Source organism: Apus apus, chromosome 12 (assembly GCF_020740795.1).
Source record: "Apus apus isolate bApuApu2 chromosome 12, bApuApu2.pri.cur, whole genome shotgun sequence".
Taxonomy (NCBI): domain Eukaryota; kingdom Metazoa; phylum Chordata; class Aves; order Apodiformes; family Apodidae; genus Apus; species Apus apus.
Window position 1 is genome coordinate 17,716,921 of NC_067293.1, and position 27,672 is coordinate 17,744,592.

The 27,672-nt window shown below is 44.7% G+C and overlaps 1 protein-coding gene and 1 long non-coding RNA gene across 4 annotated transcripts; one reads left to right on the top strand and one right to left on the bottom strand.

The window, feature by feature from the left end:
* Positions 1–1,650: 1,650 nt before the first annotated feature.
* Positions 1,651–24,369, top strand: POF1B (POF1B actin binding protein). Of its 3 annotated transcripts, none has more exons than XM_051630418.1 (15): positions 1,651–1,752; positions 4,228–4,342; positions 10,386–10,424; positions 10,856–10,960; positions 12,437–12,634; positions 14,077–14,207; positions 15,187–15,214; positions 16,170–16,244; positions 18,699–18,791; positions 19,765–19,878; positions 20,038–20,190; positions 20,286–20,396; positions 21,005–21,133; positions 21,405–21,478; positions 21,817–21,952. In XM_051630418.1, exons 2-15 carry the CDS (start codon positions 4,316–4,318, stop codon positions 21,950–21,952), a joined length of 1,413 nt encoding a protein of 470 aa, XP_051486378.1. In that variant the 5' UTR covers positions 1,651–1,752; positions 4,228–4,315. The 3 variants fall into 3 exon arrangements, with proteins under 3 accessions (XP_051486378.1, XP_051486377.1, XP_051486376.1); XM_051630417.1 differs by lacking the exons at positions 1,651–1,752; positions 4,228–4,342 and adding exons at positions 4,506–5,074; positions 23,246–24,369 and having other exon boundaries at positions 21,817–21,931; XM_051630416.1 differs by lacking the exons at positions 1,651–1,752; positions 4,228–4,342 and adding an exon at positions 4,506–5,074.
* Positions 17,769–26,887, bottom strand: LOC127389683 (uncharacterized). The gene is made up of 4 exons (XR_007890695.1): positions 25,943–26,887; positions 25,739–25,820; positions 24,974–25,031; positions 17,769–23,559 (listed from the first exon to the last, which is right to left on the bottom strand). It is a non-coding gene; the product is annotated as an uncharacterized LOC127389683 (long non-coding RNA).
* Positions 26,888–27,672: the final 785 nt, after the last annotated feature.

Consider the following 27,672-nt stretch of genomic DNA (forward strand, 5'->3'; position numbering starts at 1 on the left):
AAAGTAATTGTATTCTGGTTTGGCATTCTGTGTAGTCTTATTATCCTATAATATAAAGGTTATTTTTCCCCTCTGCTAGTAAAGCAAAAGTAGGAGTGTATTTCTAATATAATTTTAGTTTAGAAATCATCCTAGCTGTTTAAAATCTTTTGTGTATTCCAAGGATTTAGGTTTCCTTTTGAAGTATATAAACATCAGCTGATATCACAATTTATTACAAGGAATATATTCATAGGATAAGAGAGCTTTTCTTCAAACTTTTAACAAGGACTTTATGGTCTGATTGTTAGTTAATACCAGCACAGTAAATTATAGTCTTTAAAACATACCCTAAACTCTATTTAACCCTTTCTGTTTGCTGAATTTTCTTGCCACTGAAACACTGTAATGTATACAGAGAATTAAAAACCTAAAATCACACAGGAAGCATTTCAGATCCATCCTGATAGCTATGCATTGCAAGGTCCCTTGTTAAAATACATTTCTAAATAAGACAGCAGATAAAAAGTCTTTATGGATGAGTATACAGTAATGCCTGTATGGAACATATGAAATGATGGGCTCTGTGCAGCCCAGTGCTGCTCTAGTGCAAGACAGTCATGAGAGGCAACTCCAAAAAAATGTCAGCTCAGTGGCAGTCAGAAAAAGCCAAACATCAGGAGCTATTGGAATGATCACAGAGAACAAAAAAGTGAACATTATTGCACTGTTATAGAAATTAATGATTTTTCCACATCTGGAATAGTGTGCAATGATCTATTAGAACTGGAAAAGAGCCATTAAAAAGGGCATTAATGGAATAACATCGCTATGAAGAAGATTGAATAGGGTTGTGTTTTTTTTTCCAGCCTGGAAGCGAGTGAACATAATGGAGAAATTATAAAGTTCCTCGGGAGAACCAGGGGCTGTCAGGATCAAGAGGAGGTTCTTCATGTAGCAGATCTACTGAAGTTCCAGAGGACTTCGTGGGTGCAAGAAGTTCATGTGCATTCAAGGAGCATCCTGAGCTAGTCCTTATATATGAGACTGGAGGATACTGGTGAGAAAAAAACCCATACTGTCCTTATGAAATACCCAGAGCTGAAAATAGTTGGTGAGTGGGAGAGTATTGAGAGAGCAGTGTTTCACAAGAGGCTTGTCCTCTTCAGACCCTTCCTGGAATATACTGACAGTTCTTTAGCATGGGTATCTGCTACTGCTTGACATCTAGATGGCCTCTTGATCTGAACTGGAATAGTTCTTATGTTTTTGTTGAAACATGAATAGCCAACTAGTGCTGTCCTAAGACAATATCAAGGCATTTCCAAAAAGAGGTGCTTTTTCTTTTCTTGTGGGAAATAGAGTATGTTGTGATTGCAGTGGCTGGGACCAGAAGGGCAGAGGATCAAGCAGTACAAAGAACAATCTGTCATCCTTTCTCTATTCTCTCTCCTGAAATTGCTGTGGAAATGCAGCAGATGGGGCTCCAGTTGCCACAGAGTCAAAGCTCGCTCTACACTAGCCAGGTTTTCCCCAGCCAGACCTTTGCTCAGTGCTGGTCTGTTGTTTCCCCTTCCCCAGTCATCTTCTAGTGGCTCCTCTAATCCCTCTAGCCCAGTGTGTGTTTGCATGGTACATACACGTGTGTCTGTTTCAGGAGGTTCAAGCAGGAGATCTAATATCCTTGAGTTCCAGAGGTGTTTGTAAGCAGAGCATCTGTAGTTGTTTGATGAAAGAAAGAGGAATCAGAGGACAAAGGATATTCTAAAGCAGGTAAGCACTGTTTTATTATAATGTACCAGCTTTGCAGTCAAAAGATCAGATTTTCTGTTTTCCCAGGTGTCAGGCTACCTGCCACCTATGTTTGCAAGAGTCTATTTAACTTCACTGCCTAGAAGCATTTACATTCTTCCTCCTCTCCCTGACCTGTCACTTTTCCATCCTTATACATTCATGTTATAAGCAAAGTCTGGTTTCATCTTCTGACCAGTTCTACTGACCTCTCTACTTGCAGTAAAGCACTGTTCTGTTTTCTGAGTGATGACAAATATTTCACATGTATCTATACAGCATTAAGGGCAAAAAGGCAGTTGAGAAATAAAAGCTTTAGGAAAAAAATCAAAGACATACAAATCAGAAAGTACAGTTTGCTCATTCAAGCAGTGAAAATAAAAGGCAAGATCATGAGGCCTGATCTGTGTAAAATAGGCTACAATTATCACAAAGTCATTTTTGCTATAAACACTTAACTTCTTTAAAAGACAATTATCTACCTGTGATTCAAACAGCTAGTTCTAGACACTTGCCATCCTGTCTGAAAATACTTTTCTTCATCTGTATAGGCAACTAATGGCATTTTGTTGGTTAAATAAGAGCAGAGCTGGTAGCCAGGCTGTCCCAGCCATTTGGAATGAGGGGAGAGGCAGCATTTTCCTTGAATTTCCTACTCTGGCAGGTGTTGTCCCACTATCAGCTCAGTCTGATCCAGGTAGCCCAGGGTTAAGAGGTTAATAGGTACAAAGTGGCTGCACTGGACAATCTGGATCAGTGTCTGCAGACAGGAACCTTCCACAAACCTCATATGCATTAAGGCCCTTCCTTCAAAGGGGAAGATCAGAAAACTGAAGCCTCTGCTAACCAGCTGGTTCTGATTTTCCCTTCAATCTCTAAAACCTTCAGCTGAAAGCAGATTTTTATCTCTGCCTCATCAAGTTGCTTATAGGGTGCAGCTGCCTGCCAATTTGCTGGCTCCTTAACCCCTTCAAGACAATTTTCCAACCCCATATGACAAATAATGTCAAGAATTTAAGGGTAGACACCAGAATACAGTATTTCTTGTAGTGGTCCTAAGTGAGTATTTTTCTTTTCTCTTTTGTATCAAAACACAGTTCTATTCTTCCTAGCCACAGCTGTCAGGGCAAGAGCTCACACTGAGCAGGTAACAACACCCTGTAAGATACAGAGTGCAGTATCTTCTTGGTTTTAGGTGTGTATAACTTTGGTCACATTAAAATTCAAGTACTTTGTTTGAGGCTCTTTTATTAACTGGTACAGATCACCGTGCATATATTAGTGTTGTTATTTATGACTCCAATAATCCTGGCCACAGCTACAAAGTTTCCCGGAAGTTCTTTTGCATTTCCATTACAATGGGCTGACTGAGGGCTTGTTTTCTGCTGACCCTTGTAAGAAATTTCAAGGACACTCTTTATTAAACAGGGCACTACACTGCAGGCTGGTAAGATTTCTTGAGCTCGCTAACCAGCAGTGTTTTCCACAGTTTCAATTACAGCACTTTTTTCCCCCTGAGGAGTATTACTGTAGTTTCTGTAGTTTCCTATTAAAGCTTAAAACTATGTATTAAGGTTTCTGTAAGATAGAGACTGGACTGTTGTAAGTTATTTGTATTAGGTGAATATGTCTCCAGCTGTCATGGTACTTCAAAATATTGTTGTGGGACCTCATCCTAAAGTTCATAGCTTCCCCAACTGCCTGCTGAGCAGATTTGGTGAGCACTTTTTGATTGGTGAGACAGAGCTTGCAGTGAGTGGCCAGTGGGACACCATGAGGAACAGGCACAGCTGGGGTTGCTCCAGTATGTCCAGGGTGTTTTGCTGCAGCATGGTACTTTATAGAAGCTCTTTTTTGTTCTGTGTGAATTCAAAGCATAGTAAGCATGTAGGGGAAACAAACTGACAAATGAAGAAGCCAAGGTTTATTATTAAGGATTTTACAACTATGTTATTGCTACATTACCTTGCAGAACAAAGTTCAGGTCTCAGGGCTTGCCTGATGCAGGCAAAGGAACCCAAACCAAAATATATGCTGGATTGAGAACTTAACTGGAGTTCAGACTTCCTACAGGGTGAGATTTGGATAAGTCACTAACTCGGTCCCTCCTAGACAAGTGCCAAGTTGCAGTCCACCTGTGAGGACCAGTGTGCACACCTAAGGCTGCCTGTCCTCTGTGAGCAGATGCAGGAGCTCCCACACTCAGAAAACAGGCCGGTTTTCCAGGCTGCCCTGCTGCAGGCCGAGTTGGCTGCAGGGGGGAGAAGCAGCGGCTCCTGCAGCTCGAGTGCTCTGCGGGAGAGTTCATAACCTCCCGCGAACAGCATTTGAGTCACTTAATTGAGTATCAGATAACTCTGCGTGTTCGCTCCCCCTACACCCGTCGTAAATAGATGAATAACAAAGGGCTTTATTAGACAACATTACGCTTTATTTTTCCCGACTTATTTCCATTAGCCCGGGTTCATTCCGGTGCTGTGCCAGAAGCCTGGAACCGAGGGCGGTATCAGCGACGGGCGAGTCCTTGGCCAGGACCCGAAGGGGAATGGAAAGTGAATGTGCCGCACAGCGGGTATGTCTGCCAGTGCCCCGGGGTGCTGCGCGGTGCCGCTGCGGGTCCCTGGGCGGTGCGGGTCCCCGCGCGGTGCGGGTCCCGGTCCCTGGGCGGTGCGGGTCCCTGGGCGGTGCGGGTCCCTGCGCGGTGCGGGTCCCTGCGCGGTGCGGGTCCCGGTCCCTGGGCGGTGCGGGTCCCTGGGCGGTGCGGGTCCCTGCGCGGCCCCGCTCGGCGCTGGCCGCCTGCCCGCGCAGGGGGAGGCGAGCGCGGGGCTCTGCCGCCCGCAGGTGTGTCCCGCCCTAGGCGCGGCTCTCCCGCAGGTACTAATCGCCGCCCTGCCGCGGCTCCCTCCTGCACTTGCCGCCCTGCTGCCCGCCGAGCCGGCGGTGCCCGAGCGCGGCCGGGATGCTGGGTGGGCAGCAGCAGCTGCAGCCCCCCGCGCTGCCCCCGCACCTCCAGCAGCAGCAGCAGCACTACTACCGGCGCCAGCAGCACTACAGCACGCTGCCCGCCGCCCGCCGGCCCCCGCCCTGCCCGGAGCCGCCGCCCTGCCCGGAGCCGCCGCGGCCCCTGCCGTGCTTCGAGCCCGGCCCGCCGCACGACAGCCCCGTGGCCTACGACCGGGTGCGGACCTACGGGCCCGGCTGCCGGCGGGTCAGCTCCTCCTGCTCCTCGCGGGCGGCCTCCCCGCTGGACGGCTCGCCCGGCGGCTGCCAGCAGCTCCTCCCCGGCTGCGACCCGCCGCAACAGGTAGGGCCCGCGGGCCTCCCGGGGCCCCGCAACCCGCCCCGCAACCCGCCCCGGGGGCACAGACGGCGGGACGGCTGCGGGTGTCCCGGGGGCCCTGCCCGGCGGGTACGGGGGTCGGGAGGGGTTCCCCGCGGGGTTTTCCTGTGGGAAAAACGTTTTACCTCAGGTTGGGCGGGAAGGCCCGGCCGTGCGCCTTGAGGGGCTTGGAAAAACGCTCGGCCCTTCCACCAAACACCCGCCTGTGGGAGAACGCGGCTCGTTGGTCTCGGCGGAGGGACCCCCGGGGGCTGGGGAGGGAGGGACCCCCGGGGGCTGGGGAGGGAGGGACCCCCGGGGGCTGGGGAGCGAGGGACCCCCGGTGTCACCCCCGGTGTCACCCCTGCTTCCCGCGGCTTGTCCCGCCGCCGCCCTCAGGCCCGGCCGCCTTTTCACTTGGTCTTAAATGGATCAGTCAGTTCCTTTTGTTTGTTTTATATATATATCTATATATTTTACTTTCAAGTACCTTCTTCTGTTGCGGTATTTTCACCGATCTTGCCTGTTTTAACAGTAAAAATCCAGCTTGGAGTGGGGGCCCAAGTGCTTCTGCAGGCCTGGTGCTCCCGTTCCACGGGTGGGATCCACACAAGGCCACTCTTTGGTTGACTTGGTGCTACTCGAGTAAACCAAATTGGAAGGGGTGTGTGTGCTTAATGGTGCTGTTGGAACTGGTGGTGGTAATAACGTATGTGGCTGAGCAGGCAGGGAAGTAGAATTCGTTTAGCTTTGCTTTAAGTCTTCACAATGTAGTTCAGCAGGTTTGCAGCTCTCTGTGTGTTCAGGGAATGGCTTGAAGGTATTTCTGGAATTTAATATCAATTTGACGTACACGATTGGTAGCTAGATCTTAAAACTAGAATCCACTGTCTTAAGAACAGCTTTGACTACAAAAACAGAAGAGGAGATCAGAATTTGTTCTTGAACCATTTTTATTTCTTACACATCACTAGTATCAGTAGAAGTGGACTTGGGATGTTACGCTCAACATGGCAACATCTGTTTCTTTCAAGTTTGTCTCTTACTTAAGTTCCTTTCCTGTGCTATACAAATATTTAACTAAGATAAATAATAGGGATTAAGGCCAATACAAAATCTGATCTCCTTACAAAGCTGTATTTGCATAGTTTAAGGGCTGCAGGATGGCTTCTGTGCGTTCTGGAAAGGAGCTGCTTCACTAACAGCTTTATATGACTTGGGTATGACAGGCACGTTCCTACTGTATCAAAGCTGCTAATCCCTCTGTTGCAAGATGTGGGGCAGCAGTGTAAGCACTGGTCTTACCTCCCAGATGAGTGATCTGCTCAGCCAGGCTAGATGATAGTCTGAATTGCATTCAATTAATTAAATATTCATTAGAATAAATCCTGCAGTCCCAGGCTTCCTCCACTTAGAAAAATACATGGACAATTTGATTATAGACTCAAATGCTGTATCTGCCCTACGAAGTATGTTTAATTTTCAACATCTGTTTTAGTCACTGAATCCATTAAGTCGTGGTGATGAAAAATAATTTCTTGCTGAAGTGTTTTCTTGCTGGATTAGACTTTAAAAACAAACGAGGGTGTAGTTCAGATCAGGCTTTGTGTGGGTTGCAGTTTTAATGGTGGAGAGGGAAGGTGCTTAGTAAGTATTATTAGGCAGTTATTAAAGCAGAAAACAGTAACAAACAGGGAGGTCAGCTGGGAGTAGACAAGAAGTTGCATACTTGATGCTGAAGGGGAGTTGTCAGAAAGAAGTGCTGGGAAGAGTGTAGGACATTTCCAGAGTTGCAACGTGAAGTACAATTCTTTTTTATTCAGGTGCCCTTTGAGCAGATGACACACAGCTGCATAAATTGAGCCATGTAATGATACCTACCTCACACAGCTGTTTCAAAGACTCCATTTTCAGTCAGTGGCAGCCTAGACCTGAGGTTTAAGCTTCTTGATAAGGCAAAGGGCTGCCTTTGAGCAATGTTTAGTTTACTTCTGCAGAGCTTTGTAGATTAGTGATAACCAATGTCTGCTTTGCTGTTGGGATCGCGTGGTTGGTTTGTGCTGTTGTGTTTATGTAAATTTTAAAAAATCTAGAGGGAAGGGAAATTTGAGGCTGGTGTGTGTGTCTAGTTCGTGTCATTGTGTATTTTGTAATTCAGGGTTCAGTTTTCTTCACTTTTTTTGGTCTAATTTTATTTTATCCTTGATGTAGAAGCCAAATGCTACTCCCAGCCGTGGCAAGCTTCATCTGGAGTGATTCATGGCAAACTTTGCTCTCATCTGCTTGATCTAAATGAATAATGTTGTTCAGAATAAATTATCTTCCAGTATAGCTTAAATGTCCGAACCCTTTCACTGTAGTCATGAAAAAATAACAGATGAAGTGGCACACAGGAGGTGTCTGCTGTCAGAGCAGAGGGCACACATCTGATAGGCTGTGTAGGAGTAGTCTATCCATGTGAGAAATCTTGTGAGCAGGATCTTTTCCTGGCTGGGCTGGGTTCTGTGCAGCGTGAAGGGCTCTCGCCACCCATTGTGAGAATTGTATAATATTAACCAGCTTGTGGGATTTGTCTGCATTGTTGGAAAGAGCCTTCAAACATCACCTGCCATTTCCGTATTTCAGCTGCCAAATGTAACTCATAAATTCTGATGAGATGACTGGATTGCTTGCAATTAACAAGACAATACGTTATGGGTAAGAGGTTTTGACACATGAAATTCTTAATCACTGGTTTGTCTGAAGCTAAGGGAAGCTTGTTGAAATAAAAGCACACTGTTTGTGTGGGTTTTTTATAAAATTTGCACATGGTACCTAGGTAAATCTATCAAATGTTTATTTTAAAATCCTAAAGACTAGAAAAAAATCATCATGGAAGTGTTAGCATATGCCTTTTGAAATTATCCTCATAAACACAGATCCTGAATGACCGGTCAGGTTGTTTTAAATCCCAAACCCAGTTGTGCTACTGAAATCCACAGCAGCACTGGACTCTCCCAGTTAGAATCCCCATCCTTCTCCCAGCTACAAAATGTTACATCTGGAGAGCACTACAGGAGATGACAGAGAGTAAGTAGCCTGAGCTGTGCCCCTTGGGAAGGATGGGAAGCTGGAGATATCCCGAGGTTGTCCTCCACAGCAGTACCTCCAGCAGCACACCAGCCCTGCTGAGGGAGCAGCTCCAGTGGCCTTGGGGTGGCATCCCCTGCAGGGCCAGGAGCTGCCTGTGGGGAGGTCAGGCTGGCACCCAGTCCGAGTTTCTGTTCCCTCCCAGCCTGTGCAAGTCCAGCCTGCTGGGCAGGTATGGGAGGAAGGGCAGGCAAATCCGTGTTTGTGAGGGAGTGAGGGAAATGTATCTGCATCAAAGTTCTTTGGAAATGAAAGAGTTTGGGTATCTTACAAATAAGCATAATTTTATCCAAACAAAGCATTCTTAGCTTTGTATAATATTCTGCAGGTGATTAGCCAGTCCTTTTGAATATTAAACTTAAAATGCTCTAGTGTTCACTGTTCTGAACATGTTCCTCTGAGAACACACGGGCAGCTAGATAGGAGAACCTTCCACATTGTCCTCTCCGGACCAGACACCAGGAGTTGGGTGTTCCACAGCCCTGCGGCAGTGAGGTTTAGTTTAGGCAGTTTTGTGTAGCTTTTCAGTTGAATGAATTGAAAATGTGTCTTAATTTTGTACACAATGCTGATCTGGTTTTCATGTGCCTTGCCATGGCAGTCAGCTCTCAGCAAGAACAATGACTGGTCTCCCCAGCTCTGGTGGGGTCATAAGGGGGGGCCTGCAGAGCCGGCCGTGCCCGGCTCAGCATGGAGCTCAGAGGTGCTGGGAGCCAGGCTGTGCCTGCTCTGGAACCAGGGAGGGAAATACCAGTGGACTTCCATTTGTAAAGTGTTTTACTTTTTAGTTCAAATCCATACGTGTCAGAGCAATGCAGGAATTGGGCTGTGTTTTCTAGACCTCCCTATTGTCTCTCTGTGGAGTTATGTCCTGGTACAGACAGTTCTGTTGGTGTTTGGTGGGTTCCCTCCCTCAAGTACTCAGTCTGTGGGAGGAGGGCAGTAATCAGCTTTCTAAGTTTTCTGCAGCACTGAAAATTTTGCAATTTCTTAATTACTATGATTGCTGCTAAAACAGTTTCTTTTCTACTTCAGCTCCTCTTTTCTGGTGCTGTTATGATTCATTCTTGGGACATTTGGAAGATCGCTTCAGGCTTCCTAAACTTATGCAACAGTTCACAACTGGAAGCCTGACCTACTTCAGAGTTACTCTTACCCAGTTAAGGATGTCTCTGAGACTGAACATAAACTTCCCAACTACTGCCCACGGGCTGAGGGAAGAAATGATTTGTAATGAAAATTGAAAATCTGTACTGTGGGGAAGAATAGGTAGTGTGCTGTAAACTAACAACCTGCCTGATTCTTAGATTAGATTCAGTGGGAATTTGGATAAGGAACTGGATGTGGAAACTTCAAGCAATGTGTACAGTTTGTTACTACTGGTGGCAGTCCACAAAATGGAGGACAGTGCCCACCATTGCTTGTAGGCAGTGCTGGGAAAAAGAGTGAAAGAACCTATTGGAACATGAACAAAACTGCTGCCATTTCTGGATTTCTGTCCTTTAAAAAGGCATATTTCATTTTTTCATTCGAGAATGTGCAGGTGTTCCATGTGTGTGTCTTTTCATAGGTGTCAATGATGGAGTTTTGTGACCGGGTTTTGAAACAGTTGCCACAGCTGGGTGCGTTGGGTGGTGCCTGGTGTGGGTTGCTGGCAGTTCCTTTGCCCCTCTTATTTTGGTGTTTGAGCAAAATACACATTTTTTTCCCTTGGTGAAACAAAAAGTGTTTTAGATGTACATCCATATACACCAGCTGACCTTTATAGATAACATGAAAGACTGTAAGTAGAAGACAGTGTCTGTGGAACAGCAGGGAGATGTGATCCCGAAGGCCTAGTCCAGTATGTCAGCTTTGATTTGTTCCTTATTCTGTTGGTACTTACAGGAAATAGGGACTAATTCCCTCAGACCTGCCAGGAGGTGATTGAGGGAAGACAGACTGCTAAACCTGGGAGTCCAGACTGCACACTGCCTCCCTTGGGTCCAAGGGCCCTGGCTTTAAAACGCTTGTAGGGGATTTTGACCAAGGGGATCTCAGTACATGAACAGCTGGTTCATATTCAGATTAATTTGAGAATCTGTGTAAGCTTGATGTCTAAGCATAAAACATTTTACGGATTAAAGTGCAGTAATCACTGAATTGTTACTTATTTCCTTCCTTGCAGGGCACTTTTCGAAGGATTATTATCGAGAATCCTGATCAGGTAGGAAAACTGTTCAGTGCTGCAGTTCTGCTTGTGTAGCTCTTCTTCCCTTAATTACTCTGATTGGGCAAAGTGCTCAGCTGCCTCCATCAGGGGATGTGAAATGTTTTGAAAGCACATGGTCTACACCTCTGGGAGAGGAAAGCAGTAGGGAGTGAAAAGAGGACAGAAGTGCCAGTCAGGTTTCCCACCTCTCAGCAGTAAGTCTCTAGTAACATGCTTCAATTTCTAACTGTTTCTGCCACATTTATTTCAAACCTTGTCTAGATGGCAGAAGAGTCACTTTGTTTCCATATGGACATAGACTCAAATGTATTTATCTTAAAGAACTATCTCCAAGTATATGTCTTCAAGTTCTAATTTATAGTCAAAATTGCACTAATTCTGAACTTGACAAGATTTGTGAATGTTTTTATTAAAATGTTTTACAGGAGCAATTATCCCCATTATTTCTTAGAGGGGGGAATTTCTTTCCTGGAAATAATGTCATCTATGAAAAGACAATAAGAAAATATGAGCTGTTAAATCCCCACCAAGTAAGTTGGTTATTATTATCATCTGGTTATTATTAATACTATCTATTGCAAGAGAAAATTGAGATTTTAGCTCTTTTCTTGTTTTTACTCATTCTTGAAAAAAATGTATTTGATAGAGCTGTCTAGAAACTGTCTTAGAATTGGTATTTTGTTCATAGTAAAAATATTCCTATTTATTGCTGTGAAATACTGTTACTTTCAACAGGAAAAATGTTGAATTGTAAGCTATTTCAGAGTGATTAATCTTACCTGTTTGCAGTTTTTGTTTGTTTATAACAGAAGTTTTCATTCCATTCTGGATTTTAGATAGATAAATTAGGTGTGATATCCTTACCCTAAAGTGACAAGCAAAAAAAAAAATAGAGCTAATGATGAATCTCAGCTTCCTTCTTCCCATCAAATAATGGAAGTGTGCAGTCTAGTCCTGGAAACTATTTGTATATCTGGTTTTTGTTACCCAGGGTATTATCTAGATTTATGTAAAAGCAGGAGTGTTGTTTTGGAGGAAATTTCCCAGTCTCCTGCTCCTACACACCCTGTGTGCTCCTCTCATGAGGGTGCAGTTCACTCCAAATCCAATGGACAACCTCCTCCCATAGCTGGAATGTCAGGGTTGGGTTCTCACTCTGCTCCACTGGGCTCTGCTGTGCGGGTGTTGGGTAGAGCCTGTGCTCTGGTTCTGGTGTGGAATTGGAAGCTGGTTCAACCTTTTAAATGTAGCATTGTAAATTTAAAGTCAAAATCACCTGAAGCCCAGGATCTGCATTTACATGTTTCTACGTAGAACACAAAATACTTTTTTTTTTTTTTTTTAAGTAAATGTGTAAAGGCCATGATCTAGAGAAACACTGTAAGTTTGCTGGAATCTGTAACTTTCAGTGTTTTCACTTGGAACATAAATTAGCTTCTAGTTTATTGTTTTGGCAGGTGGTTTTGTAAATAGTGCTTTTTTCTTGATTATGAAAACAAGACAGGTGTCCCTTACATTTAGGACACTCTGAGTCTGCAATTGCTGAAAGCATTTATGGAGGAAAATGTCTTGAGCCAGTTGTACTAAATTCTTCCCTGACTGCAGTGATGAAAACTGAGTTCAACTGGAGCTCTTTTTTTACCTCTAAAATCCTTAATGAAACAGGATATACATATGCTTAAAATTTAATACCAGGGGTTCCCATTGCCTCAGTAAATTAAGAGTAACAACGTAATGGAGCATACAACTCAGTTAGGAAAGATGTATCTTCTTTGCTTGTCATTTGCAGCTACTAGCATTTGGGAATTAGAACCCTGAAGTATGAAAGTGTGAGACAAACTCATGTTCAATTAGGGAAAAAAAGGAATTTTATTACGATTATCTAAGTATCTGAAACTCATCAGTCTTTCCATGCAAAACCACATTTCACTAATTTATATTCATATTAAGTGTCCATCTCATTAAGATGTGTCCAGCAGCTTAAAAAAGTTGGTTCTTGTTTCTAGGAGAAGCAGTACCAGTTGTGCCAGCAGGCTGACCAGTGCCATGTGCCCCAGCCCTGCCCGCAGCCCGAGCAGCCCCGGGTCACCCAGCAGTGCCAGCAGACACAGACCAGCAGCCCCTGTGACCTGATGCCCGTGGCTGTGGGCGACGACTGCGGGGGGGGCTCCCTCAGGAGGGTCACCGTGCAGACCTGCCAGCCCGTAAGAATCCTTTTTTGGATTGCTTGTTTTGCTCTTCCCAGTGTATTTCTGGTTTGCACGCAGAGTACAGAGCTTTACAGACACCTACAGCTGCTGATTCCCCATCTCAGAAGTCCTTGGTCAAATCCTAGTAGGGTCATTAAGCACCATCAGTTTGGGTCTGTTGCTGGCAACTTCTTTGTATACTGGGATTGCAAACCTTGTCTGGAACTGTCCCAGACTTTGGCACATGCTGTGAAAAAAAACCAACAAAACAACCAAAAAGCTGGTTAGGTGGTGTCTCCTATTTCTTATGGGCATAGACCTGCACTTAATTGTGCTGAACATCATTCTACCTCCCTTTAAATTTGTTAAGGCTTGCTGGCTTTTGTTTTTGTTTCTTTATCTGGGAGTTTATCTGGTTTCATCTTGTCAGTCTTTGTACAACAAATGTAAGGTTTATGCTTCCAGTTTTGGAGATTAGAGACATTGCTTTATAAAGTGGACATACATCAATTCAGGATAGCTAGCTGCACTGATCAGTGAGGATTCCAAATGCATTTCAAGTTGACGTAGAAGTATTTGACGTAGGCCCACTGGAAGGCACCAAACTGGCTTCCTTTGCCCTTCATGTTGCAGCAGGTTGCAGGTTCTGGAGTTGCTAAGGGCTGCAGGAGGCTTGCTGTGCACATACACTGTTATTTCAGTTGTGGGAGGGAGTGTAACAGTCCCTCCTGTGCATCTCTTTACTTTAGAGGTGGTGAGACAAACATACTTGGTGACCTTACTCTTAGAGCTATGTGGAATCTTCCAGAGCCAGATAACTCCCATGAACCAGGTTAGGTAAACTCAGTTGGGGCTGCTCTTTAAACTCTTCTATTGTTCATATACACAAACATTTGAACTTCATTTGAGGTGTTTAAAGGTCTTGCTGGGTTTAAGAAAAGGAGGTGGCTTCTGTCAGTGCCCTTTCTGTAGATGCTTTTGAAACAGAGTCTGGGAAGGAAAAGAACTTCCTCACTCAGCCATTGGATATACTCCAAGGCATGACTGTGTGCAAAAGCCCTGGGAATGTGGCAACACACAGGCCATTTTTGCAGTGGGGAATCTTGCACCCAGCTGGTTTTATCCAGGTGCTGCCCACAGCATCTTGCCCCCTACAGCTATGGAAACATGTACATTACTGAAAGAGTTCATCATTCTCAGGTCTCTGCTTGTTAGAGTGTTGCTGATGGCATTGCTGGGGAAGAGAACACTTGTGTGGTGGTTGTTGTGAGGGCAGCAAGTGATTTCTGAGTGGTTCTGAAACCCAGATTGCACAGAAGGCTCAGCACCAGGAAAAACAGCAGTGTAAGCAAATTGTTAGAGCAACCAACAGCCAATCCATAATACTTGAGCATCTTCATATTCAGCTGTTGTCCTGAGGAAGGGAACCCAGCTCTGATTCTCTTCCTACCTGCCAGGTGAACTGCTCCCAGGAAAGCAGTGACCAGCTGGACTGCCGCTACTTCGGGGAGCTCCTGGCTGAGCTGCACCGCAAGACCAGCGACCTGCACAGCTGTTTGCTGCAGCACGTGGAGAAGATAGGAGGAAGGTACTGGCACTGTGTCTGCTCTCTCCTTTTGGTATCCCAGCAATCACAGCATTGCACAGTTCAAAGGACAGTGTTGTTTGTTTTTTCCCCCACAGCTAGGACTGACTGTGTACTGCACATGATAATTTGCTGGGTAACTGAGGGCATTCAAATGCTGTAAGCCAAGAATATTGATTGATTTTGATGCTTTTTCAAACTGTTTAGTCTAAAACACAGTAAGAATTCTGTATCCTACTCCTGTTTGCACATAGAGCAGTATATCTACAGCATGCTCTGACAAACGTTGTCCTGAAGAAACAACCCAGATGTCCAAATAGCCATTTCCTTTGTTCTGTCGTGGTGTTCTGTTATGTCCTGGCCATCATAAGGCATAAAGCTCAGTATCTAAATGCAAAATAATGCCAAGCATGTATCCTGCAGAGCCCTACAGATTGTCTTTCAGAAGAAAGGCAGGATCACAGCAGCCAGTACTGAGTCACCAGTGTTCTTACCCCTCCCTTAGAAGCACCACTGCTTCATTCTCCCCTCTGTGCTCCCAGGCTCCTTTGGTGCTTTCCAATAAGTTCCCTGGAATAAGTGGTCTCAAAACAGGGGAGAAGTGGAATGGGAGCACACCTGACACTGCTAAGGAAACACTGCAGCATAGTTCTGGGTAAACCATCACCTAGCTAATTAAGAATATAATGGGATTAACTGGACATAACTGGGAGATCTGCCCCAAGAAGCAGATAATCAGCCTGTGTTAATTGGGGTGCTGTTAGCATTCCAGGCTGCTCAGATACTTCTCTGTGGAGTCATATTTAAAAACTCCTGCTGCCAGGCACCTTAAAAGGCAGGTACTGGCTCTTCATCTGATCAAAACCTTCCTTACTCCATATTTTAAAGATAATCTTTTTATAGTTGTGAATGTGGGGGTGAATTCTTACAAGTTCTCAACAAGCTTTCTGTTAACTGGTCCCTTGGATTTTGTGTCTTACAGGAACCACGACTTCGAAGTCACCTGTCAGGTAAGCACCAGGTGTGCTCTCCACAAGCTGTTCCCTGACACGCTGTGTTAACAGCACTGGTGTGGCTCTGGGAGCCAGTTTAAATGAAAAATGCTGCTCTTTGTTAGTCAGGGATTCCTGCTTTTAATAACATTCAGAGCCTGAAACCTACTGCTAGGCATGCATTTGCAAACGTGGCAGTATCGAAAGGAAACTAGTAATTTGCATTTTTCCAGTATGCTAGTAAAATTTTCAAAGTCTTTAGAAAGTCTTTCCTGTTGGGCCAATAATGGTTTTGTTGTAAGACAAACCTGTGCAGCGATGTCTATTTTCATTATGCATTTTTTGCAAAGATCTTGCACTCTCTTGCCAGTAAAGCTGCTGTTGAGCACCATGTGCTGCAGCACCAGTGCAGGAGGTGCAGAATCCTGCCTCAGAGAGAGGAGAGGAACATGAGCTGGCAGAGCAGGCTGTTGCAGCCAGCTCCTGAATCGGGCTTTCATCAGCACCTCTGCTAGTTTGAAAGGCTGTGTGTATGTGGCAGGAATATTTATCTAGGACTAAGTATTTGTCAAGGGTTAAACTACATGAAGCAATGCCCCAAATCACTGGGGGTGTCTCTTGTGACACATTGGTCATCTTTTATGTCCTGACAGTCTTTTTGTTGAGAAACACAAGATTTGCTCGTATCATTAAGTGCTGGGAGTTGTTCCAGCATGGGCTGTTACTTTCTTGAGAGAGGATTGTTTTGAATACTGCTTTTAAAATAAAAGATTTGAATATATGCTTCATGCATCACTTCCTCTCAGTTTCAAATGCCACATACAAATACGAGACTTTGATCTGTTTTCATTCTTATTTGCCTTGTACTAAGCATGTTTTTCATAGTAGAGCTGTGTAACTAATGAAGAAACCACGTAATGATCAGGCTGAATTCTTAATCAAGATGTCTCCCCTTTCCTCCCTCTTTGCTTAGACTGAAGAGATTGAAGATTTAATTCCTAAAGGACTGTCTGAAGCAACAAAGCAGCAGATTCGTTACCTCCTGCAGGTATGAGTGGGGTGGAGGGGCGATGTGGAAGCCTATAGGGACTTAAAATAGAAAATGGCTTATACACAGCAGGGACTTTGTACATAACATAGTTCACTTCGTGTTCTGCTTACTCCATTTTTTCTGGTGTAAAGGATATGGAATCATACAGGTGGCTCCCAGTTGGTCCCACAGATCACGTGTGTATTTTAAACTGAGCTTTACTGGCACTTCGTTGCAGTTTCAGTGGAAACCTTGGCTTTTGGTGGAGAACACAGATCCGTCATCTTATTATGTATTTGTGCTGTGTACCATCACTTTACTTTAAAAGCTAAAGACAGACAGAAGGTGCTTTAGTGCGTGTTGAATTGCATGCTGGATTGATTGCCAGCTACACAGAATGCTTCTATCTTAGGCCTCACCTCTTACAAATGTTCTGGGTAAAACCACAGCACCAAATTCTGAGGCTTGCTTATGGTGTTTGGTAACAAAGCAACCATTTCTGCCTTCGTTCCATTTATAAAGGCTTTTCTTCTGATCTTGTTCTTCAGCTGCCCCACCATCCCAGCCTGTCTTTTCAATCACCAGCCACAGGGGTTTGGCTGGAAGGTGGTGGGACACGAATGCAAGGGTCTGGTAATGGTGCTTCATTCAGTTGGCTCCCAGCACTGGAATGCTCTGCAATGTATTTTCCAGCAAAACACTTGACCTGGTTAGGAATTGTCTTGAAGGTAGATGACTGGAACTGGCCCCTGCCTTTTGACTCAACACAGGAGTGCTGGAGCATGAATCCCACTTCATCTCCAGAACCATTTGAGGTGTAGGTGTGTTAGAACAGGATCCAAACCAACCTGCACTGCTCGGCAGGTGTGTCCAGACCTGGTCTGGAGCTTAGGTGTTCACTTCCTGGTTAAAATCCATCTGAATGAAGTTGTGAATGTCACAGCCTGGTCTGACTTCCCAGCTCATCTGCTTTCAGCAGGAGTGTGGGACAAAGTGACCTCCCAGTTCCCTTCCAACTTTAATTATTCTGGGATTCTTTTACAAGGTAGATGGACGCTGGTCCTGACCTCCTGCTAGAACCCTGTCCCAGGAAGCCAGGTCAGCTCACCAGTGTGATATCTGAAACATTGTGTCCTGTTACCTCTAGTCCTGCTGGCCTTGCATTTGCACACCTGTGCTTAAAAAAAAAATGCAGCTAAAATGTCTTTTGGGGAGCCAGATCTTGTCAGCTACATGCAGAGGTGCTCTCAGACCTCTCAGATGGGGTGACATGTGGAATGTTTTTACATCCCAGGATTCTGAGTCAGCTATCACACTGCTCAGGTGGAGGCTGTGCTGGGTGTGCCCAGAGACTCCAGTCTAAGCACATAGAGAATGTCACTGTACCCAACACCTGTGGAATTCAGCACTCTCTACCACTAAGTAATTGCTGAGTGGGGACCTACCTATCTTTTTGTAGTCTAATTCAACTGCTTTGACTTAATTCCTTCTTTTAATCTACTCTCATAGTGTATTTCACAATAAAACCAACAAAACAGTAAGTAAAAACTGAAACTGTAGTTTAATTAAAAATCAAACAGGTGAGAAATGTTATTTTTGAAGCCTGAGTCGCATAATAGCACCAGTGAGGATAAAAAAATAGGACAAGGGTTAATCACCATATCAGTGGAGATCTTGGTGGCTTTCTTCAATTCAGAGGGTCAACAAATAAGGGACAGTATCAGAGGAAGAGAAACAGGGGGCTTGATTTTCGTGCAGAGTGTAAAAAAACCAAAACCTATTGTGTGTAGAATATTCAGCCCTTCCAGATGAGTCAAAGATTTGAAAAATGTTGTGATTTCTTTCAAGGTAAATTTTTAGTCTTTCAAATGTTAGTAATGTATCATGAAATGAACCAATTTGTATTTTAATGTGAATTAATACACATGCATGAAAAGAACAGTGTTGGGCTGTCGAGCATTGCTGCCTTTCTTTTGCAACCAGTTGCCTCCTGTAATGTTTGGAATCTTGTTTTCCTTTTCAAGGGAGGAGTTGGTTGTTATGGATCTTTTAAAAATTTATTTTAATTTTTCAAAATTTTTAAATAAATCCTCTTGCCCTTGAAAGCATGCTCTGCCAGATCGGACTCATTCCTCTGTGGCTTCTCAGGTAGGGCAGTGATTTCTTTACATCCATGTAAGTCACAAGGCTCTAAATGCTCAAAAGATGACTGTGCAATATTAACACAATTAATTTTTCCCTTTATTAGTGTACAAATGCTGTTCTTCCCTCTCTTGTTCCTTCCACTTAAAAAATCTTGTCCTGTGTTACAAGACAGTAAGTAAAACCTGAAGCCACTGGCAAAGTGCAGATGTGTCAGGCCCAGCAGGAGCTCCAACAGCAGGTTTCTATTCTACCCTCTGTCAAGCACAGTGTAACCAAAGCACATCAATTAATCAGCTTTGTAATTTATTTTTTCTTCCCCATTCCTAGATGAGAGTGACATCAGACAAATCGTTGAGACTCGTGCTCTCCACGTTCAGGAACCTGCGGGAAGAGCTCTGCCATCTGCAGGATGACCTGGGGGTGAGTCACACTGCTCTGCCCCTCTTGCCTCAGCCTCTGGTTTTACCTGCCACCAGGAAGTCTGGCACAAAGACACTTCAGCTGTGAATCCCGGGTGCTTTACTGGTGAAGGACCTGCAAGACTCATCCTGTGGGTGAGGGCAGGTTTCTTTCTAGCAGGGGTTTTCAGGGGTTCAGTTTGTTGAAGCCTAAAAACCCAAACACTTTCAAAAGAAGAAAAGACCCTGCCAAATGAAATTAGGTGGAAAGGGCTGAATTGGTGTGTATGGTGCTGGTATCTCTGCAGTGGTGTAAATGCATGGAGCTGTTTCTGCTTTTAACTCTGACAAGGAGGACACCCCAAGTGCCTCTTTACCAGCACTGTCCAGGAATGGGGAGCCCTCAGGTCCAGTCACTCCTGACAAAGCTGTGTCTCCTGCTTCATGGGAAAGCTGTGGTCAGCTGGTGGCTTTAGCAACTCCAGTGGTTCTCCAGGGTGTGGGCAGCTCTGTTTGGGAGCTGGAGCTCCACAGCTACTGATACAGCTGGATATGGAGAGTTGTTGCTAGACAGGTGGAGAGTTGCTGTTGGGAAAGCAGGAACACGTCCCACAGCAGCCCAAGCCCTCAGCCCCACTGGAAACTTCACAGCATACACTTGTGAAATGCAGTGTAGGGAGCTGAGAACGAGTTTGAAGGGTCATCTTCAGCGTGGAGCAAGGAGTCTGTTCAGTGAAGTGGTTTCAGTTTGGGTGTTTTTGTTGGTTTCTGTTTCATAACCAAATAACTCATTCTAGGAGAGAGTTGAAAGAGCAGTGTCCAAGATCTCAGTGCTTACCACAAAACACAAGGCCACAGACACTACAGTGATGGGCTAGTTTTTTTTCAAGAAAATAGATGATTTTCTAAGTTCTAAAGCATCACTTACTCAGTATGTTGCATTTTGAATATGTAAATGTTTACAGCTATTGACCACAAACCCTTTTGTCTTACAGAAATTAGAAACTGACAATGTCTTACTGAAGAAGGATTTGGCTTTTAAAGAGTCTCAAGTAAAAGAATATGAAACTATGTTGGCTTCTCTGAGAGACAATAATCGTCAGCAGCAGGTAAATCTAAAAACACATTTTCGGTGTAATTACAGTCAGCCCAAAACTGGCCCATAGCCTGTGTTCTGAGTGACTGCTGCCTGGAATATGTTGGTGTATGTGTGTGATCCTGTTATTCCTTAAGGAACACTGCATTCATCCCACTTCTGGTCTCTGCAGCAAGGGCTCAGGGACAGTATTGCCAAGTGCCGCTGCCTGGAGGAAGAGCTGCTGTGCCTGCGGCTCACCGAGGGGGAGAAGGATTGTCAGCTGAAGGAACTGGAGTACTGCAAGCGGGCCCTGGAGCAGGAGATCCAGAACCTCAGGCTGCAGGTGACAGACGTGTTCTGTGTTCAGCAGCTGTTGTTCATGTGTGAAAATTAGTGATCCAAGCTCTTGTTTTAACATAAATACTTAATTTTCTGCAGAGCTGCTCCAATCCCACCCTGCAGACCACCACGGATGAGCTCTCCAGCCGTTACGTGGAGATGATCAATAACCTGAGGGAGGACAAAGATCGGGAGATCCGCAGCCTCCGGGTGAGCTGTTGAACGTGGCCCAGGGCATTGCTGAGCTGTGAGGGCAGGGAACAGCTGCTTTTCACTGAGGGTCAGGAAAGATCCACCTTAGATACTTGTAGGTACCTTCTGGTGCTGCAGTTACGTTGTACAGAGACACTAAGGTAGTAAAACTGTGATTTAAACACCGTAATTCCTTAGGTAAATTGGGGACTGATCAGATTAGCAGCCTTTCCTAAAGACAAGTTTTGGGTGTCCTGATAAAGCATGAAACTAGCCAACAGACACCCAAACAAAACAGGAATCCCAGGGAGAACTGTAAGTAGGAAATGTCTCACTTTAATCCTTGCAGTCTTATTTTACCAGCCTGGAAGCCAATTCAACTGGTTCAGGGTTGTGTTACCTTTGAGTTATAAAACTAGGCTGTTGACACTGGGTAGAATTCAGTCCAGTTAGCACCTCTGACTGCACTGTGCCACTCACCTCCCTGTTTGAAACTCACTGGGTCTTACTGTGCATGGTATTAATGAAGGAAAGACCCCAAAACCCATCTGGGGTCCTAGATGGGCACTGAAAGGTGCCCTTCAAGACACACCAACCCCTGACTGTTCTAACACCCTCTGTTACAGTCTCAGTTAAGCCAATTCCAGCAAGATATATCCAGGAGAGAAGGAAGTAACAGTGACCTGCAAGTACGGCTGCATGAACTGACATGCATGTTGGAGGAGAAAGAAGCCTGTATTAAACAGCAGCAAGAGGTAAAATAAAACAACTTATCTTCTAAGAATTTTTATATTTAAGTTTCCACTTACTGTGTAGGTGGAACCACAGCAGGAAGTGCCTTGTACCAGCAGTCAGGGTTAGGATTTTTTTTTAACTGAATGTTGTTCTTCTCTCAGTCTTTTGGAAGGACAAACTTTTTTTGACTGCTCTTTGAGAGGAATTTTTGCAAATATTTTGTTGTGACTTTACTGACTTCATCTTCAGAAAACATCATTCAATTTGAATGTTTACTTTTGGTTTTCTCAGGAACTCTTCAGATTGAAGCATGAGAAGTTATCAGGCAGTCAGTCCCCTGGTGTAACAGCAATCATCACTAAGAAGTAATGTAGTTCTTCACCTTTCCTAACAACACATCCTTCTGATTTGTACAGCCTCTATTAATGAGGTTATGCAAATGTGTTAACATGGCCTGTTCAGCTGACAGGGGAACAAGTGGATAGGTTTTCCTATCCGGGGAGGATTCAACACTCAGCACTGCATTAGCAGTCAGGGGGTGGCTTGTGGGGGGAAGTGACATCTAAATGATTGTAACCTTTTAGTTCCTAGTGAAACCTTTGGGGATGAATGACTGCAAGGCCTGGGTGGGAAATCAGGGTTAGTGATCTGGATATGAGGAGACAGGTCTCAGGTAACAGGTTTGTGACTCTCTTGAATACAGGTACAGGAATCAGTATCCTATCCTGGGCCTCCTGTCTGATGACTACAAGGTTACCTCACCTGTCAATAAATCACAAACTATTGTAATCGAGAGGACTGGAGAGATATGGAAACATGTAAGTTTACCTGGACAATGACTGTTTAGTCTCTGACATTTCTAAGGATCCATTTAACTTCAAAGAAAGGATGAGCCCGAATTAGCACCTGAGAGATGAGCCACTGTAGTAAATTAACTGGCTGCAAAAAGCAAAGTGCCTGATTCAGACCAAGGAGCTCGACTGTCTATTGCAAGTAGTAATTGTTGGGTGGAGCACGAGTACAATAACCTTTCATTGTTTTCGCTGTCACATAATTACTTTGAACAAAACAAGCAGCCTCTGCCCTGGCAGCAGGCACTCTGGGCATGGCTGGCTGTGCTGGGCAGGAAGTTTTCCCTGTTGTGCTTTCAGGTGAAGGAGTGTTTTGGGTGGGCAGCATTCCTGAGTCACCAGCCTTAAGGACTCCAGACTGTTAGTAAAACACGCTAAGGGCCGCGTCCCCGAAACTCCCCAGCCTGGGAAGTACACACGAGTGGTGACTTGCAAGGCCTGATTTCAGTAAAAATAGAAAATAGGGATAAAGAAGTGATTCCTGTGACAGAGCACAAGGTAAAGCTGCCAAGTCTGAACCCAAGGGAAAGGCCTGAGAAAGAGCAAGAGGGCCAGTTCACACCCACCTGTTGTGCTCAGTGGCAGGTGCTGACGCTGCCTGCAGGGCATGGAGAGCAGCACAACCTTGTGAGGAGCAGCTGGGAGGACAGGACCAAGAAGACAACTCTGAGCAGCCTGAGTAGACATAGGGTAAAACCAGCTGCCATGTTCTAAAAGGACATGATGCCTGGAGTGTGGCTAAAAAAATAAAAAGGCAGAGGTCACTGGCAAACTGGTTTTATTTCTGACCTCTCAGCCTTGCATTGCAACCCAGCCAACTGTCCAGGAACTAAATATTAGAAGAGAAATTACACAAAGGCAAGATCCCCTCCTAGTCTGCTTGAAAAACCAGTCAGACTTTCCAGCATAAAAACTGAGAAAAGGTGAGTACTCTGCATTTGAAGAGATCAGTATCACTAAATACATTAGAACTGTGTATATTTTAAGCTTTCCAAGGTCTCTATCAATGGCTAGTGCAAGTTTCAGCTACAACAAAACTACTCTCCTGCAAGATAAACCTGTCAAGTTTGGGAAGTGCCAATTTCAGCTTTACTACAAGCTTCCCAAGACCTTTTTATGTGTTTCTGTGCTGTCAGCCAGGTCACTACTGAACAGCCATGCTGATGGGGAGCAGTACATAGGTAATGAAACAAGGTCTGCTTTGTGCACCAGGCAGTTCTGTTTTATACACAGAGATAAGTTTGTGTATTTTCTTCTAACAAGCCTCTTGTTTTCTTTCAGGAATGAAAGAAACCCCTGAGCCATCAGAGCTGCTCTAAGGAGTTGACAACGACTACAACTGCTTTACTTTCTGCTACTTTGCATCTGAAAAAGGCTCAGTGCCACAGTGAAAAGGCTGGGGAGCACCTTAAGGACATGGAAGCATGAAGAAGATGGAAACCACGCTGATCCTCACCATGAAGAACTCGAGTACCTGTGTTCATCACCTGCCACTACCAGCTGTACAGATGGTGTCTGTGCTTCTTCACACTCTTCCTTGAGGTCAGAGCTGTGCTCTTGTGTACTCCTCTTCCTCAGTCCAGCCCGAAGCAAATCTAGGGGACAAAAGGAAGAAGGCTGAAGCTTTTCCTCTTTGTGCTGTTAGCCAGACTCTGAGAGAATGATCTCAAAGGTAAGGCCCATATGCACAGAGTGCTGTGTCACCTACTGCTGCCCACTGAAGGTGAAGCAAAGCCCGCAACAACCTTCATGGGGAATTTCCAAAACACCTCACTGAAAAACACTGACCTGACATCTACCTGTGCATGGGAAGCTGGAACACAAAGGAGAATCACTTCACTTACTCCAGATACACAGCTCCTCACACCTGGCTGCTGCATTGGCAAACACTGGAATTACCTAGTTCAGTGAAATGGTTGGGCAAGTGCTAATTATAAAGAATGGTTATTGACCTCAGAATTGATGTATTTGTCAGCTGAACCTTTTTAAGCCCCCAAAACAGCCGTAAGTATTTTATTTGCTGTACTTGAAAATTTAAAAACTTAATATATTTTTATATAAAAAATATAGCATAAAATAGCTCACAGACTAAACTTTATTATCAGACCAATCTCCTTCCATTTAAAATGTCCTCCTTGCAGGACCATAGAAATTCTCCTAAAATAATTTGGTATTAATAATTAACTGTCTAAGCAACACAGGGCAAAGAATGCAAGAGGAATTCTAAACTATGCCATCAAGAAGGTGCTAGCTCTTCATCAGGGGCTTCTGGCTTTGCTTTATTCCTGCAGACATATATATTTCTATTCACAAATAATATATATCATAAACAATGTTTAGTGGTGAAAGAACACTGTAAGCTACCTGTAACTTTGAAATAAATGGAAGTGGAACTTTGCCAGTCATGTCTGCCTGTACTGAAAACACCTTCTGTCTTTGTGATGGGCTGGAGGGGGTGTTGGAGGTGCTGTGACACTGCATTTTGGACAAGTTGTTCCTCTAAATGAATCTTCACAAGTAAAGTAGTAAGTGTTAGGTCCCTTTTCTTGCTCCTGATGCCCATCCTGGGATGTCAAAGGTGACCTCATGCTCTTGCTAACTGCAAGAAGGAGCCAGGGGTCAAACCTGCTCTTGCAGGGTGTCCAGCCTAAGACAGATGTGCACTTGAGTTCTACAGAAAGTTTTTAATTAGTTAAAATCAAATATCCTCACATCTGAATGAGTGCCTTGCCCCCCCTGAAACATGTATTAGATTCTAAAATAACCCCCTCTGCTCTGGGGAGCAGTTGGCCATAAGGTCCATGTACACAAGGTGTTCACATGACACAGATGGTGTCAGGGTACTCTGTCCCAAAAAGTAATTCTAGTTACACTGTCACCTAATGGCTTTGCACCTGTGGTGACCTCAACAATACAAGAAATAAAAGATGAACAGATTGTTTAATGCCATCCCATGGTTATGTGCCTCACAGTGCAGTTCTGGTTGCAGGAGACAAGTTGTGGACTTACTGTGGTCTTGGCCGTGATCCCAGCTGAGCTTGCCCCACTGGCAGCACTACCTGAGGAGCTGGAAAGCAGAAACACAGGTTATTGATGGCCAGGCTGTGCCTCCCCATCCCTGCACTGCTGCAGGGCTGTGACAGCAGCACCTACACTCACAGCTAACATCAACCCAGAGATACTTGGCAAAGAGCTGAATTAGACTGGGAAGTGAAGCACAAAGGCCATTTGGGGCTGGTTTTGCTCTCACACCAGATTTATTTAAAAGGCACATTTTTTGTCTCTTCTGTTGAGCTGATTTACCTAACATTTCTGCTGGGTTTACAGAAGCACAGAGTTCTGTTACTGATCTCTGTAAATTCTAGCTCTTACCCCAGCTGCACAGTCTGTACTTCAGGGAATTTTTCACCTCCATTTCAGGTAGGTCCACTGAGACTTCTAAAAGCTTTTCAGAAGCAAATGAGAGACATCAAAGACAGCTTTACCCCATACATTTAAAACTCTTCACATGCTGTTGTAGGTATCAGATTGTCTTTATCATGAGTGTTACTAAATAACCCCTCCCTGCCTGAACAGGTCTGACAGGGGCAGTTTCCTTCCTTACACTGCAGAGTAGAATAAAAAACTGTCTTCTGGTTCCTATGACTGACTTTCCATGTCCCACAGATGCCATGTGAACAGCACCTGTCTCAGCTGTACAATAAAAGCTAAACAGCCCCAGTCAAAAGTTCCTGGCACCTCAGAGACTTCAAGTTCTACACCAAGGTACCTTACCTTCACCAGGAGAGTGCTCTGCTGCCATTCTTCTGTATTTTCTCTCTTAATCTCATTATCTTTAGTTCTGGGTGTCTGAAACCTGAAGAAAAACAATACAGATGATCAAGACACAATTTTTAACTGCTCCTGGTTGTTATGGAGTTCTTAGTCTGTCACTCAAACAGAAAAATGCAGTAACCAAATGCAGTATTTCAGACTCACGCTTCAACCTTGTCTGTGAAGCTGGCTGCTTGGCTCAAGCACCTCATGTACAGCACAGCAGGAGCAGGCAGAGGAGAAATCCAAGCATGGTCCAGAGCAGCTGCATTTCCTCAGGTAGGGAACAGCTTGTCACAAGTCACCTCTCCTACTCTTGGTGGTGTGGAGTGGCAGCCCATCCCATCACTACTGGTTGGAAAGGTACTTCACCCTGGTAGTGGGACAGATGTGGAACAATGTGACAAGCAAAGACTGTTTTCAACAAAACAGCTTCAAAGCCCAAACAAATTGACAAAAGGCAAAAAATGGAGAGACTTCAACTAGAAGGCATGAAAAATGATTGTGCCTTCTGAAGAGTGCCTGGAGAAGAGCAGAGATCAGGCAACTGCACAGCAGTGACAGGAGAGACATTGTTCAGTTTTCAGGACAATAACACATGAGACACCACCAACTTACATCATTCAATTCATTGTACTTGGAAAGTGCACTGAAAAGAACCTAGGAACTGTGCCTCCAGCTGCTGAGGACTCAGGTGAAAATTTATTCTTGTATTTCAGATGATTTAAAATGCACCTTTCTAGTAGCAACTCATGTCAAGAAGAAAGTGTTTGCTTTAATGTAGAATTACAGTTGTCAGGGAAACACAACCACAGGAAAAAAAAACAACAACCCTGATTCTACCCGAGTCTCACCTGCTGTTGGATGATACATACACAAGATGCAGAGAAAAGGATCCTAAATTATTTCAACAACATACACAGTAAGAGCACTGCATTTAAAGCACCACTGCCTCCCAGGTTCCCATGTCTAGCAGGCACATCTTATTGTCTCTCCCCTAACCCCAACTTCTACATCCCTTCTTCCACAGCCCCAAGGTAGCACCTGCAACACACTGCACAGGCCCTTCCACCCATCACAGAATTCTGTTTTTAAAACCATAAAAGCCCTCCCAACAGCTTCAACCCCCTCCTTCACCTATTCCCCATCCAGCCTGGACAGTTACAAGCAGCTTTGACATCTGCAGTGATACAGGACACCAATTCTGGAAGAAGGAGCAGAAGGAGAGTTGGGAATTTCAAACTACCAAACAATAGGTAAGACCAGCTCCAGTCATAAACACCTGAGCAGCAGAACAGCAGAGGGCCAAGCATAAGCACCACTCTCCCAGCACTATCAGAAGCTACTGAGCTTTAAAACCACTGCTTGAGCAAAGAGTCTGAAAACTTTCAAACTGTTTGAAATTTAACAAGATAAAAGTAGTAATCCCCAAACCTTAGCACTGTGTGGGTGAAGTCTTGAGGCTCTTCCTCTCTTTGGCAGACCTTGTTTCCATGGTCAGTCTTCTTAGCTGGGCTTCACTGTCCACATGATGCTGGCAGAAGAGGAGAAACAGTTACTACAGAGAAACAGCTGGCATGCTGCAAGCCAACACAGTGAGCAGACCAAAGAGAAGTGGTAACTCATTCTGAGGCCTCACATGGGTCACACTGCTGATTTCTGATTAAAAGCTGATTTCTCCCCCTCTCCATCCCAGGAGGCAGGACCAACACCCAGACTGTACCAGTCTGCACCTCCAAGTCCTACATACTCTCCTGTATTTGTACCTTAGCTGATAATACCCAACAACAGCTGTGGTTTTTCCAACCACTGTTCCCCTCCCTCACATTTTGAAAAATGTGTTCCTTGCAGTTTTAATGTTCCAAAAGGTATAACCTTTTTTTTCCTAGTTCAAA